General features: G+C 38.2%; 1 protein-coding gene across 2 annotated transcripts in view; it reads left to right on the top strand.

The window, feature by feature from the left end:
* Positions 1-13,539, top strand: part of herc2 (HECT and RLD domain containing E3 ubiquitin protein ligase 2) — a 64,936-nt gene extending 51,397 nt beyond the window's left edge. For both annotated transcript variants that reach the window (XM_079628823.1, XM_079628824.1), the window contains exons 70-92: positions 510-617; positions 710-841; positions 932-1,090; positions 3,121-3,239; positions 3,361-3,486; positions 3,572-3,727; positions 4,034-4,149; positions 4,278-4,476; positions 4,679-4,893; positions 5,609-5,786; positions 6,297-6,458; positions 6,550-6,641; positions 6,730-6,869; positions 7,859-8,046; positions 8,158-8,355; positions 8,433-8,516; positions 9,302-9,443; positions 9,556-9,750; positions 9,870-9,982; positions 11,255-11,445; positions 11,542-11,647; positions 11,738-11,950; positions 12,537-13,539. In XM_079628823.1, the coding sequence (XP_079484949.1) occupies positions 510-617; positions 710-841; positions 932-1,090; positions 3,121-3,239; positions 3,361-3,486; positions 3,572-3,727; positions 4,034-4,149; positions 4,278-4,476; positions 4,679-4,893; positions 5,609-5,786; positions 6,297-6,458; positions 6,550-6,641; positions 6,730-6,869; positions 7,859-8,046; positions 8,158-8,355; positions 8,433-8,516; positions 9,302-9,443; positions 9,556-9,750; positions 9,870-9,982; positions 11,255-11,445; positions 11,542-11,647; positions 11,738-11,950; positions 12,537-12,809 (3,605 nt within the window). In that variant the 3' untranslated portion in view covers positions 12,810-13,539. The remainder of the gene's footprint in view (positions 1-509; positions 618-709; positions 842-931; positions 1,091-3,120; positions 3,240-3,360; positions 3,487-3,571; positions 3,728-4,033; positions 4,150-4,277; positions 4,477-4,678; positions 4,894-5,608; positions 5,787-6,296; positions 6,459-6,549; positions 6,642-6,729; positions 6,870-7,858; positions 8,047-8,157; positions 8,356-8,432; positions 8,517-9,301; positions 9,444-9,555; positions 9,751-9,869; positions 9,983-11,254; positions 11,446-11,541; positions 11,648-11,737; positions 11,951-12,536) is intronic.

The raw sequence follows: 13,539 nt of genomic DNA, 5'->3' as shown, positions 1-13,539 counted from the left end.
GATGTGAATGAACCAACCCATTATTATGTAATGATAAATACAGTAAAAACAATAATATTGTGAAATTTTCCATTTAAATATGTTTATTATCTATTTCTGTGTTGGGAAATGCTGAATTTTCAGCAGTCATTACTCCAGTCTTCAGTGTCACACGATCCTTCAGAAATCAATTATGCTGATTTGATGCTCAAGAAACATTTCTTAATATTATTAATGTAAAAAAAAAACTTCATGCTGCATAATATATTTGTGGAAACCATGATACATTATTTTCAGGATTCTTTGAATAGAAAGTTCAAAAGAACAGCATTTATTGGTTTGCTTTTGTTTTTTAAAGTCTTAATGACTTTTATTCAGCAAGGATGCATTAAATTGATCAAAAGTGCAGCAATTTCTTTGAAAAATATTACTGACCCCAAACTTTCGTTTGTAGTGTAGATGAGCTGTGAAAAATAATGAATAATTTAAGTATTCAAATCTCATAAGAAATCTTATTTAAATGGTTTCAGGTGCTGAAGGTTTGAGAGTAGAGTTTGATCGCCAGTGTTCAACAGAAAGGAGACATGACCCACTTACCGTCATGGACGGAGCCAATAGGATTGTGTCTGTTCGATCAGGTGACATTCTTTTATCTTTTTATCTTAACACCAGTCAAAAGTTGTTGTTTGAACTATTAACCACATAACTTTACTTGTCTCCACCCCTTCAGGCCGTGAGTGGTCCGATTGGTCCAGTGAATTGAGGATTCCAGGAGATGAGCTCAAATGGAAGTTCACTAGTGATGGCTCTGTTAATGGCTGGGGCTGGCGCTTCACTGTATATCCCATCATGCCTGCTGCTGGTCAGTTTAATGGAACCTCACTTTATTTTTCATGCTTAATATGTAATATGATATTCTGAAGTGCTTGAACTTATATTTAATTACTCGCAGGTCCTAAAGACCTCCTATCAGACCGTTGCATTCTGTCTTGCCCTTCGATGGATCTAGTAACATGTCTGCTAGACTTTCGCCTGAACTTCGCTTCAAATCGCAGCATCGTGCCGAGGTTGGCAGCTTCACTTGCTGCTTGTGCCCAGCTCAGCGCATTGGGTAAGAGAAGAACCATTGAAAAAGGCCATTCATAATGCAAATCCAAGTTGTTTGTTAATGTTTTTTTTGTTGTTTTTTTAAATGAATGTATCTCTGTAGGGAACTGTCTAGGGCTGCACGATTCTTGCTAAAATGTGAATCACGATTTTTCTCCATGGGAATTGAGATCACGATTCTCTTACACGATTCTCATTTTTTTCAACCAAAATTTATTTCACTCAAGTACAAAAAAACAAAAAAAAACACAGGACATTCAGTATAATAAAGTGCAGGTCTGCAGGAGTAACAAAAAAATCGTCTCTACTCTCTTTTCTTTATTTTAGATCCCTTAAAGAAAATAATTCGTTCACATTATGTGCTCATCTGATTTTTTGTACATATGTTAGGATTTTAAGTATCATAATGATTAGGCTAATAAATGCATGCGCAATTATCCGTGAACTTTTTTTTTTAACAAATGCCTTTCAACTTGTGTGTGCAAAATTCAAAATTAAATTAATGTGCAGAAATTTGTACAAATAGAGAGTAGGCTATGTAGGCCTACTATAGGCCTACTGTTGTAGCCATTAAAAAAAGCGCGTTTCATATTTGTTAAAATATTATAATGTTATTTTTTTTTTTCATTTATGTTGATTTATGAAAAGTGAACAGCACGACCGAGTAAGATAGATGCGCAATATGAGACATGGAGCGGGTCAGACATGATTTTGACCGTTGAAGTTGAAGTTGTTATAGAAAGCCTTTCTTTAAAGTGAATTTCGTTTTGTATAAATTGTATCTTAATTTTAATAAATTTTTCATCAACCAATTGCCTGTATTTAATGAATAGGCCGACGAAACAAATATAACGGAGGCGCCTGCGCGCTCACTTGCACGTGAACTAGAGCACATCCTAACTTAACGAAACTCAGTGTATGCCTCACACAGACATGACAAATACACCAAATACACAAAGCTTGAAATGTCTTTAAACAAAATTATTCAAAACGAAAAAAGAAAAAGGCTACTCTCTGATTATGTAATCCATTAGGCTTATTTATGTGCATTTCTCTCTATAAGCGCGTTCACACGGAGATGGCGATCGTCAACTTCATCTTTGCAGCCGAGTCGACACTTTTAGAGAAAACACTTGTTTATTAATAAAAATCAATACACGCGTCACCGGATTTACAGATGCACGCACACATATTATTTCGAAATAACGAGATATTGTGTTGAAATAACATTATTATTAATAGTAGCCTACATCTTTTAGAATAGGCCTATTTGATTGAATGCTGAATGTTGCGCTTATTCAATTTAATCAAATTAAAACTTTAATTGTGATCATTAACATAACTGAATATTAAATATTTAGTGACCAAGTTTTGCGCAGCTCCCCGTCAATGATCTAGCAGCACCCACTCAGCACATGCTGTCCCTGCAGAGAAGCTACGTAGACAGTGTCATTTTTATTTTTTTTGTGAATCGCCATCATCAAGAAATGAGATCGCATTTATGTTTGAATCGAGATCGTGATTTTTTTTTTTCGATTAATCGTGCAGCCCTAGAACTGACTGTTTTCAGAAATGTTGTGATGGTATTTTGTGCCACCTATTGACGAATGTAAAAAAAATACAAATTAATTTAATTAAATAATAATAGAATTATAGTTTTTACAATCATTTTATGGTTTAGGATGTTAGGCATAATTGTTTCAAAACCACAATTCTACCTAAATGTGTAGTTTATCAGAATTATACAATTTTCTGAATAATTTAAAAATAATTTAATTGCTTTATTAGATACGAAATAACTAATAATACAAGTAATTATTAGTACTACCGGTAATTACTTTTCCACCAGTCTGGATTTTGCATATTATATTATTGTATGATTTTTATATATTGTAACATTATACAAGTTTAATTTTAGTCTAAAAATTCAAGTCTATGTTAGGGTATTTATTACACGGTTATTTAATGCTATCCTGAAATCTCAAATGTGATGTTTTAAAATAAAAAAGTCTCTGTTCCTGTGTGCATGGTCAGCGGCTGGTCATCGTATGTGGGCCCTGCAGAGACTACGCAAGCTCCTTACCACCGAATATGGACAATCCATAAACATCAATCGCCTCTTAGGAGATAGCAAAGGAGAGGCTCGCTCTATGGTTAGACGATGTACATTTTTGTATTGTATGGTTACACAATATATATGTATGTGTGTTAATATAATATAATTCATTTCTTTATTTTTAGTTGTATAATTAACTTTTTCTGAATGTTGTGTAGAGTTTTACAGGAAGTGCATTAGCTGCTCTGGTGAAAGGACTTCCTGAGGCTTTACAGAGACAGTATGAGTATGAGGAACCTATAGTCCGGGGTGGCAAACAGCTACTCCACAGCCCGTTCTTCAAGGTGTGTTTGTCTGCCTAACAGACGTACTTTGTAAGTTTGAGAGATGAGTTTTCCAGAAATAATGTTTTATTTTGGTCTTGTTTAGGTGTTGGTGGCACTTGCATGTGATCTGGAGTTGGACACTCTTCCATGCTGTGCTGAGACACACAAGTGGGCGTGGTTCCGCCGCTATTGCACCGCCTCCAGAGTGGCAGTGGCTCTGGACAAGAGGACCCCTTTGCCCCGCCCTTTCCTGGATGAGGTAGGCATTTCTAATATTGGTTTGAAATTAGAGAACTTCTTGATGGTTGAGATTCTTGACAAGAGAAAAACAACAGATGATATCTTGACATCAACTTGAAGCATTTTGTAAAGCTGTTTTATACATTTATACCTTCTTTTGTGTACATGTACATGCATCTGATCTAATGAATTATCTATTTTTACTATAATATTTTTAATGTAAACACCTTTTCTAGTTTATATAACCATGTATAATGTCAGCACTGCCCTGTTTTTTTTTTTGGTACAACTAATACTGATCCTAAATTCTCTTCATTTTCACCAGGTGGCAAAGAAGGTCCGCGAGCTGATGGCAGACCATGAGAACATGAACACGCTCCATGAGAGTCATGAGCTGTTTAAAAGAGAGCAGGATGAGCAATTAGTTCAGTGGATGAACAGGTAATGTATTGTTTCTGCCAGTGAAGCATAAGCAAAAATGTTGTTCCTTTTAAGTGCTGCTTTAAATGGTTGGGATTCCAAAGTCATTTGTTGAATTTTGTGATTTGTTCATGTTTACGGTTATATAGACGGCCAGATGATTGGACACTCTCAGCAGGTGGCAGTGGGACCATCTATGGCTGGGGACACAATCACAGGGGTCAGTTAGGTGGTATTGAAGGGGCAAAAGTCAAGGTTCCCACACCAACAGAAGCTCTTGCAACACTTCGACCTGTTCAGCTGATCGGTGGAGAGCAGACCTTGTTTGCTGTCACTGCTGATGGGAAAGTAAGGCTTCATCTGCTTTTTAATTTCCAACCAGCATGGTTTCTTTACATTTTTCAATTTAAATTTCATTTGTGTTTTTTTCTCTTCTCAGCTGACACATAATTAAATACAGACCTATGTTGTAGCAGTTGCTCTAATCTCTAGTGTCAGTCACCATGTCAGCTGAATAATGTCCTTAGTAACTGGCCTTTGCTGTCCTCAGCTGTATGCTACAGGATATGGTGCCGGCGGTCGGCTGGGAATAGGAGGCACAGAGTCCGTCTCCACTCCGACCCTGCTGGAGTCAATCCAGCATGTTTTCATCCGGAAGGTGGCTGTGAACTCTGGGGGCAAGCACTGTTTGGCTCTCTCCTCTGAAGGAGAACTGTACTCCTGGGGAGAGGCTGAAGATGGGAAACTGGGTCATGGAAACAGAAGGTCAGCCTCATACTGTGATTACTACTGTTGTCTTTTCATATAGTCACTTTTGGTTCATCTCATGCAGTGACCTTCTACATACTTAACTTTCATTATTCAGCTGTTTTCCATTTTTACAATAAAGACCAATGCTTTCAGAAAAGTACATTATTGGACGTGGTACCATAGTTGTACTATGGTTTTTAGAACCAATACAGTGTTATTCTTTTGAAGTGTCTTTTGGTAACACTTTATTTCGATAGTCCACTTTAGACATTCTGTTGACTGAGTAACTTTGTAACTACATGGCAATAGACTGTCCGCTTAATAACACTTTATTTTTATCTTTCCCCAACATACATTCTACTGACTTTAAGCAACATATTTTACTATCCCTAACCTAACGGTCTACTAATACTCTAATGAGAGTTAGTTGACATTTAGTTGCAAAGTTACTTGTAGTTATTAGAATGTCTAAAATGGATTATCATGTCTTTTGAGTATCATGTAAATTCAGAATTTTATACCATGGGATATGTCAGAATATAATTGTATAACTAGATGATACTATCACTTTATATTACCACAGTACTTCCTGTAGTTCCTGAAAGAACCAAAAGTTTTTGCCAAAAGAAATGCCAAAAGCATTACCCACTCAAATATGTGCACTAGACTATCACTGATTTGTTATAGCAGCTTGTATTAATCGGTACAGTATGTGTGGTCTTTTCCCCAGCCCTTGTGACCGTCCACGCGTGATTGAGTCTCTCAGAGGTGTGGAAGTGGTGGACATTGCGGCTGGAGGGGCTCATAGCGCCTGCATCACAGCCAGCGGAGAGCTCTACACATGGGGGAAAGGTCGCTATGGTCGCCTGGGTCATGGAGACAGTGAGGACCAGCTTAAACCAAAACTGGTGTGTTCATTAGGCATTTTGAATGCATATTTATCTAGCATGAAAACGGTGAAAATTGCAATTTGGGAAAAACAAATGTACACCTCATAAAAAATATAATAATATGTATTATATTACAACAGTGAACAGACTAATGTTTTATTTAACTTCATATTGTACTTTTATAATATTTTATGTTCACTTATTAGTTCGTCTGCAATTGCTAAGTAAAATCTCTATATTTAGGGAAAACATCGGTTTAATGAGCGATGGTGTACATCGGTTTTATGGAATTTAATGTATAACATGCTTAACAATAATAATAATTTTATATTTACATCTTTTTATTATTATTATTAAAATGCATAAATAACTACCAAGCTGATTCACTAAAATTAGTCAGCCTTGTCAATGGTAGTTTAAATTTTATTTATGTTTTTAATAATGGAACTTGACAATTTTGAAAAGCGATGCTAAATATAGTTTAGTTAGTAGTATAATATATAATGTATAATATGTGCATGTGTACAGGTGGAGGCTCTGCAGGGTCATCGGGTGATAGACGTTGCATGTGGCAGCGGGGACGCCCAGACTCTGTGTCTGACTGATGATGACATGGTGTGGTCATGGGGTGATGGAGACTATGGCAAATTGGGCCGAGGAGGTAGTGACGGATGTAAAGTGCCTATGAAGGTCAGACTGCTTGTGCAGATACTCAAGTATCAAAGGTTTTCTTGTTTAGTGATTCCTGTATTCACATCTCATTCTCTCTTTCTCTGCTTAGATTGACTCATTAACTGGATTGGGTGTTGTGAAAGTGGAATGCGGCTCTCAGTTCTCTGTGGCTCTCACCAAGTCTGGAGCAGTTTACACATGGTAATCAATCCCACAATACAGTTGTACCATAATCTTTTATTTAGTGAGGACACATATAGTGTCATTTACATGTTCATGTGTATTTTAGGGGGAAGGGTGATTACCACAGGCTGGGACACGGCTCGGATGATCATGTTCGCAGACCCCGGCAGGTCCAGGGTTTGCAAGGCAAGAAGGTCATCGCCATAGCAACTGGTTCTCTTCACTGTGTATGCTGCACAGAGGATGGTAGGTCACCTGGACTTTGTTTTTAAACTTTGTTTTATTTGTGTTAAGCAGGTCTTTGTAACCCTTACCATAATCTTGTTTAAGATCTGTAGGGTCTTTATAGCATTTATATTTTATTTATAGGGTCCCTGTGGGTCCTTAAAGTCTTAAATGTAGTTTTATCAAATTAAATGCCATAAGTATTAAGTATCTTAAATGATATAAGAAAAGTCTTAATTTCAAGAGGCCTTCAATTTGGGTCGTAAAACAGGAATTGCGAAATGGCTTGTGAACATTAAAATTCAAAAGGTGTTGATTTAATGAAATAAATGTGACTGCTGCATGTTTCAAGGGTAAAACATGTTGCGCTGTTGCACGTTCTACACATTTGCAGTTTCAGGGCTGTTTACAATCTATAAATACTGTGCGTTTATACCAATCGATTCTTTATGCTCTACTGTTAAAGAATTATGATCATGTTTACCTTCTAGCGTTTATATCATTCCTACAAACTCATCGCATTTCTAAAAAGTGCATCTGAATTGTATACGGGGTTACCAGGGTAATCGCTATATTTCTGCTGTTCCATAAGCGCCATCTGCATTTTCATTCAGCCGGTGGATCGAAAGAAGCTAAAAATTCTTAAAATGAGTATATAAATCAAATAAAAATATAAATATAAATATACTAATTTAGAATTTTGACTCACCCCTTTTCTTAAAAATGGTTTAATGGCTGAAATGTGAGGTTTAATATTTTATGAAACTTTATTTTTGTCAACCTTTATTATTTGAGGTTTGGATGCTACAATACAGTAGATGTTGCTCTATCCCACTCATATGGTATGACATTTATTTGTGCATGTCTTAAAAAGCCTTAAATTTGATTTTTTAAAAACTGCAGATACCCTATATAGATTTTAGTATTTTCTTTTGTCTGGCACAGTCTGTATACTTAAGTCATTTGTATTTTGTTAAGTATATGCTAAAAACAAGAATGTAAACACACAGGGGAAGTGTACACATGGGGTGACAATGATGAGGGTCAGCTCGGCGATGGGACCACCAATGCTATTCAGCGGCCTAGGCTGGTGGCAGCACTGCAGGGCAAGAAGATCAACCGCGTGGCTTGTGGCTCAGCACACACACTTGCCTGGTCCACTAGTAAACCTACCAATGCTGGAAAACTGCCTGCTCAGGTACTGTGCCACCAAATATAGCTCAGACTACAAAAAACTAAACTAAATACTAAATATTTAACCATTCAGCCTTTGTAAATGGGTTGTAAATAATTAAATGCTTGTCTGTAGGTTCCTATGGAGTACAACCACTTGCAGGAGATTGCCATCATAGGCCTGAGGAACCGATTACTGCTACTTCACCACATCTCGGAGCTCTTCTGCCCCTGCATCCCGATGTTTGACCTGGAAGGACGACTGGGCGAGACTGGACACGGCGTCTCTGTTGGTTTTGACACACTTCGTGGAATCCTCATATCACAGGGCAAGGTGAGGATATTTTAAAGGGGTATTATTTATGTTTAATTAAGTATATTTATTAACATTTTTGTTTTCAATGTCTATAGGAGGCAGCATTTCGTAAGGTGGTGCAGGCCACCATGGTTAGAGACCGACAGCATGGCCCAGTGGTGGAGCTGAACAGGATACAGGTACACATGCATTAAAAACTGCACACGTGGTTTGAGATTTGCATTTAGCCATATCCTAATTTGGCCTCAAAAACAGTAAATCTCACTGTCGTGTCCAAAATGAATTAATTTATTTAGTTATGTATTTATAACATTTAAAATGTGTTGCATATTTGCAATAAACAGGTGCTCATGTCAGGAAATTAAACAGTTACCGGTACCCATTGTGTTGTTGTTATTATTATGTTTCAACATTAAAATTTTGAAAAACTTGGACCAAAAATGCATGTTATTACCTCACCAAAGCTAATTTTTACTTGCATTTCCCACTTGGTTTGAGAGTTCATTAGGATGGTAAGCAGAATCCAAAATGAACAATTACTTTTAATGGGCAAAAATAGCTAGCGGGTTCTCTGTAAAATTGTCTCCCTTTCCCTAATCACCGTAATTACCGTTGCATTTCCTGCGTCTTCCTGTCGGCATGGACACACAAGCACGGTGTACCATTATCATTCATTTTATTTTCGTTACCATTTTGAGTGAGAGTTAGTAGCACTAAATCTTAATATTTTGAGAGATGTTCATTAAACATCATGAATTTGTGATTTATTTTTGGATCTGCTCGTCATGAGATTTACCTCCAAATATGTCTCTTCGTGGGTCCAGTGTCCCTCTAATAGGGCCCCTGGAGTCTGGCAGGGATCTGCTGGAAAACTTAAGAGTGGTGTTTATACAATACTTCAGATCTGAAGTGCTGTATATGGAGAAGCCTGTAATAATTAATCCTTTCTCATTCTTTCTATCAGGTCAAGCGTTCCCGCAGTAAAGGAGGACTGGCAGGGCCAGATGGCACCAAGTCAGTGTTTGGGCAAATGTGTGCAAAGATGAGCTCTGTCAGCCCTGACAGTCTGTTGCTGCCACACCGGGTCTGGAAGGTCAAGTTTGTGGGTGAGTTTGTATTTAGAGAGGGGTGATTCTACATGGAAGAGGGGAATTGGTGGGGAACAGACCCTTAGATCAGGGCCCATCTACACCATGTTTCTGAACTTGTGTGTGTTAGGCGAGTCGGTCGATGACTGTGGTGGTGGATACAGTGAATCTATTGCTGAAATGTGTGAGGAACTACAGAACGGTCTCACTCCTCTCCTCATCGTCACTCCTAACGGGCGAGACGAGTCGGGAGCGAACAGAGATTGCTTCCTGCTCAACCCAGCTGCCAAGTCCCCTCTGCACATCAGCATGTTCCGCTTCCTAGGTACCACCTGCTTGTGTGTCCTAAACTAAAAATACTTTCAAGTCTATAATTTCACAGCTATATTATTTCCCTTCATTAGAGCTGTTGGTATACCATTCTCTGTTTTTATTTGTGTACAGGAGTGCTCCTGGGCATAGCAATTCGTACAGGAAGTCCTCTAAGTCTGTACCTGGCTGAACCTGTGTGGAAACAGCTGGCAGGCATGAACCTGACCATTGCTGATCTCAGTGAGGTAGGGGTCTCTCTGTGTGTGTCTGTGAGAAACCAAGGTTATCATTAACTCAAATTATTACAAATTGAAAAACTTGGATTACAAAAAAAGAAAGAAATACAATTTGTAGTTGTGTTTTTTTGCGCAATCCCTGGCTCAAGACGGTCAATATGTATATCTCCAAATTCAATTTAGGCCCCAAAAAAAAAGTTGTCGAATTTTGTCCAAAACCTACTTTTGCGAACTAGTCCCTGTTTTTTTGCCTGATCGGAACCAGACCAGTCTAGGACAATTCTCTGGACTCTCCTGATTAATAATTATCGGAAAAAAAATGCAACTTTTGCATTTGGGTGGCTGTAACAGGGTCATTTAGAAAAGGGGCGTGACAAAATACAATCCAATCAGCACTTCAGGATTACATGACATGGTATGTCTGTAGTTGGAGCTTATAGCAAGGCCTCTTGAATCCATTATATAAATGAATGGAATGAGACCACATACCTCTTGTGCATTCTGTACATTTGTTCTGATGGTGGTCAGCTGACATAGATGCCAGTCATAAACCTACCCACTTTAATGCATATATATTATAAGCAGCTTTCTCTAAATCTATGTGGCATGTTTGTGCTACAGTAATACTGCATTTCTCAGCAGTTGCTTACATCAAATTACAGGAATGTTGCGCAGTTATATAAATATAACTGTTTTAATCGAACGATCTCTGAGATATAAAGTGTGAGAGTGTGCGCACATGCACGTGTGATGTGTAAAAATGAATGCGAGTGTATGCATCTCCTGCATTCACGCTGAGATCATGTGTTGCTGAGACGTCTGCAGTGATGGCGTTTCTCAGCACAGGATGTCTCTTGCTCACAGAGCAGCTGTTGTTTGTTGCTTTTGCCTGGAGATATCAGAAAAGGTTAAAGAGAAAGATTACCAAGCACAAGACAACAGTGAGACACTGACTGTGATGCACTCTAAAACACCCACACATTCCTTTCATTCCTTTTCTATCGTCATGTGCACAGGTTCAGATTATCTTTAATCATCCTTGTTGAATGAATCTTGAATAAATAGATTTTATATATTTTTTGAAATAGTAAAGACATTTGTTATGTTACAAAATATTTCTCTCACATTTGATCAGTTTAAGGCAAACTTAAAGTATTCATTTGTTTAAAAAAATCTTACGATAATCTTTTGAGCAGCGTGTATACATAGTGTATTTATTGAAATAAAGTTTTGCTTGCTTTCCTTAATGTTCAATACAACCTCACATTCCTTTTGTGTTAGGTGGACAAGGACTTCATCCCCGGTCTGATGTACATCCGAGATAACGAGGCATCTGCGGAGGAGTTTGAGGCTATGCCCCTGCCCTTCACTGTGCCCAGTGCCTGTGGACAGGAAGTCCAACTCAGCTCCAAATATTCCCACATCACCTTAGAGAACCGAAGCGAATATGTACGGCTAGCAATAAACTACAGGTGTGACTAATTTGAGAGGAAAAAAACAGGGTTACCAGCACATTCTGAGGAAAGAAAGAGAAATATTACCGGTATGTTGTTGTTTTGTTCTTCCAGGCTGCATGAGTACGATGAGCAGGTGTCTGCAGTAAGGGAAGGTATGGCACGTGTGGTACCGGTGCCTCTCCTCTCTCTCTTTACCGGCTATGAGCTGGAGACCATGGTGAGTGTGTCTTCAACAGAAACGCACACTGAGCAAATATGTTGTCGGGAGTTCTCATTAGACTTCATGTCACATGTTTGTGTCGTCTAGGTGTGTGGTAGCCCGGACATCCCCCTGCACCTGCTCAAATCTGTGGCCACGTATAAGGGGGTGGAGCCTACTTCTCCTCTGATCCAGTGGTTCTGGGAGGTGATGGAGTCTTTCTCTAACACAGAACGCTCGCTCTTCCTCCGGTTTGTCTGGGGTCGCACGCGCCTCCCCAGGACCATTGCGGACTTCCGTGGACGAGACTTTGTGGTGCAGGTAACTTGTGACTTCGAGAAGTGTCACTTAAAGGGATAGTTCCCTCCCAAAATTAAAGTCTATCTATATACACGCATACATACGCACATAAATATACTGTATGTATGTCTCAGTGGCGTACAGCCCAAACAAACTTTTAATTCTCTGCGTACCTAAATATTCTGCCAGATCTCGATCAACGAAAGTCATAATTGTGTTTGAAACAAGACTAACTAGACTAAATCCAGTGAAAAAAAAAGTGTCATAACTGAAACTACGTATTTTCATAGTATTTTATTTTCTCCACAGGGAAATTTATTTTTAATTAAAACTTCTAAACCATTTAAAAGAGTAATTATATTTGTGTTATACTTACATTTATTCTAATGATATTTTAACTCAACACAACAGCTTTTATGGGTGCTTGTGAAAGCAGCAACAGCTAAATGTTGGCTACTTATAATAAATGGTTAAATATATTAGGAAACTTTTAGCTGTGTGTTATGAGAGTAAGCATATATATATATATATATATGTGTGTGTGTGTGTTTGTGTGTATTATAAAATATAATTGCTCATTTTTAGAGTTTTTGCCCTATTTGTCCAGGTGCTGGATAAATACAACCCACCTGACCATTTCCTCCCTGAGTCCTACACATGCTTCTTCCTGCTCAAGCTGCCTCGCTACTCGTGTAAGCTAGTCTTGGAGGAGAAACTCAAATACGCCATTCACTTCTGCAAGTCCATCGACACGGATGACTACGCGCGGATTGCTTTGAGCGGTGAACCCGCCGCTGATGACAGCAGTGACGACTCTGACAATGAGGATGCGGACTCGTTTGCTTCCGACTCCACACAGGATTACCTGACAGGACACTGAACTTTTAACCCCTGGTTAAACTCTGTCTCACAAACACACATACACACAAACACACACACAGATGTATGGTGTGGTCTTGAAAATAAGCTGACAAGAAGAAAAAGTTTAAATGAAAACTGAACTGAAGATGTTTGTTTTAACCTCACTTATTAATATGTGCATAGACACAAATACAACTAAATGAAGAGAAATATGTGTATATCATTATGTGCAATTAGCTTTAAAGCACTATAAGCTGGTGAAAAGCAAGATAGAGAGATTTTTTTTTTTATCTTTGTTGTGAAGAGAATCAGGAAGACGGGAGAAACTACACATCTTTGTGTTAAACGTTGTGCTCACGTTTTATTACAGAGGACAGACCGCTTAGCCTAGCACTGTGGTAGACGACTCCTGACAGGCGTCGCTGTGAAGATCTTCACATCAATTTTGTGTTAAATAGCTAGTATTATGAATTTTAGCTTCGCCTCTTGATTTGAAAACAGCAGTGTTTCTTTAAGAACCTTTTTAACTTGGAGCAGGACATTGTGTTCTCATTTGATCAGTGGAAGCCTGATCGGGGGTTGTTTTTAGTTCGTCGGTCACTGTATCCTCTCCTCCCATACGTGTCTGCACTGTTCTCCTTATGGAATGTATATAATTTGATTGTGCCATGTGTTTATGAGAAATCTCATTCCCATGTTATAAATAAATGGTAATTTCTGTTAATAAATTTAAACCAAATTTCTCTTGT

This window comes from Phoxinus phoxinus (assembly GCF_949152265.1).
Source record: "Phoxinus phoxinus genome assembly, chromosome: 11".
NCBI classification, from domain to species: Eukaryota; Metazoa; Chordata; class Actinopteri; order Cypriniformes; family Leuciscidae; genus Phoxinus; species Phoxinus phoxinus.
The sequence above is the reverse complement of the archived record's forward strand: the minus strand, read 5'-3'. Positions and strand labels throughout refer to the sequence as shown.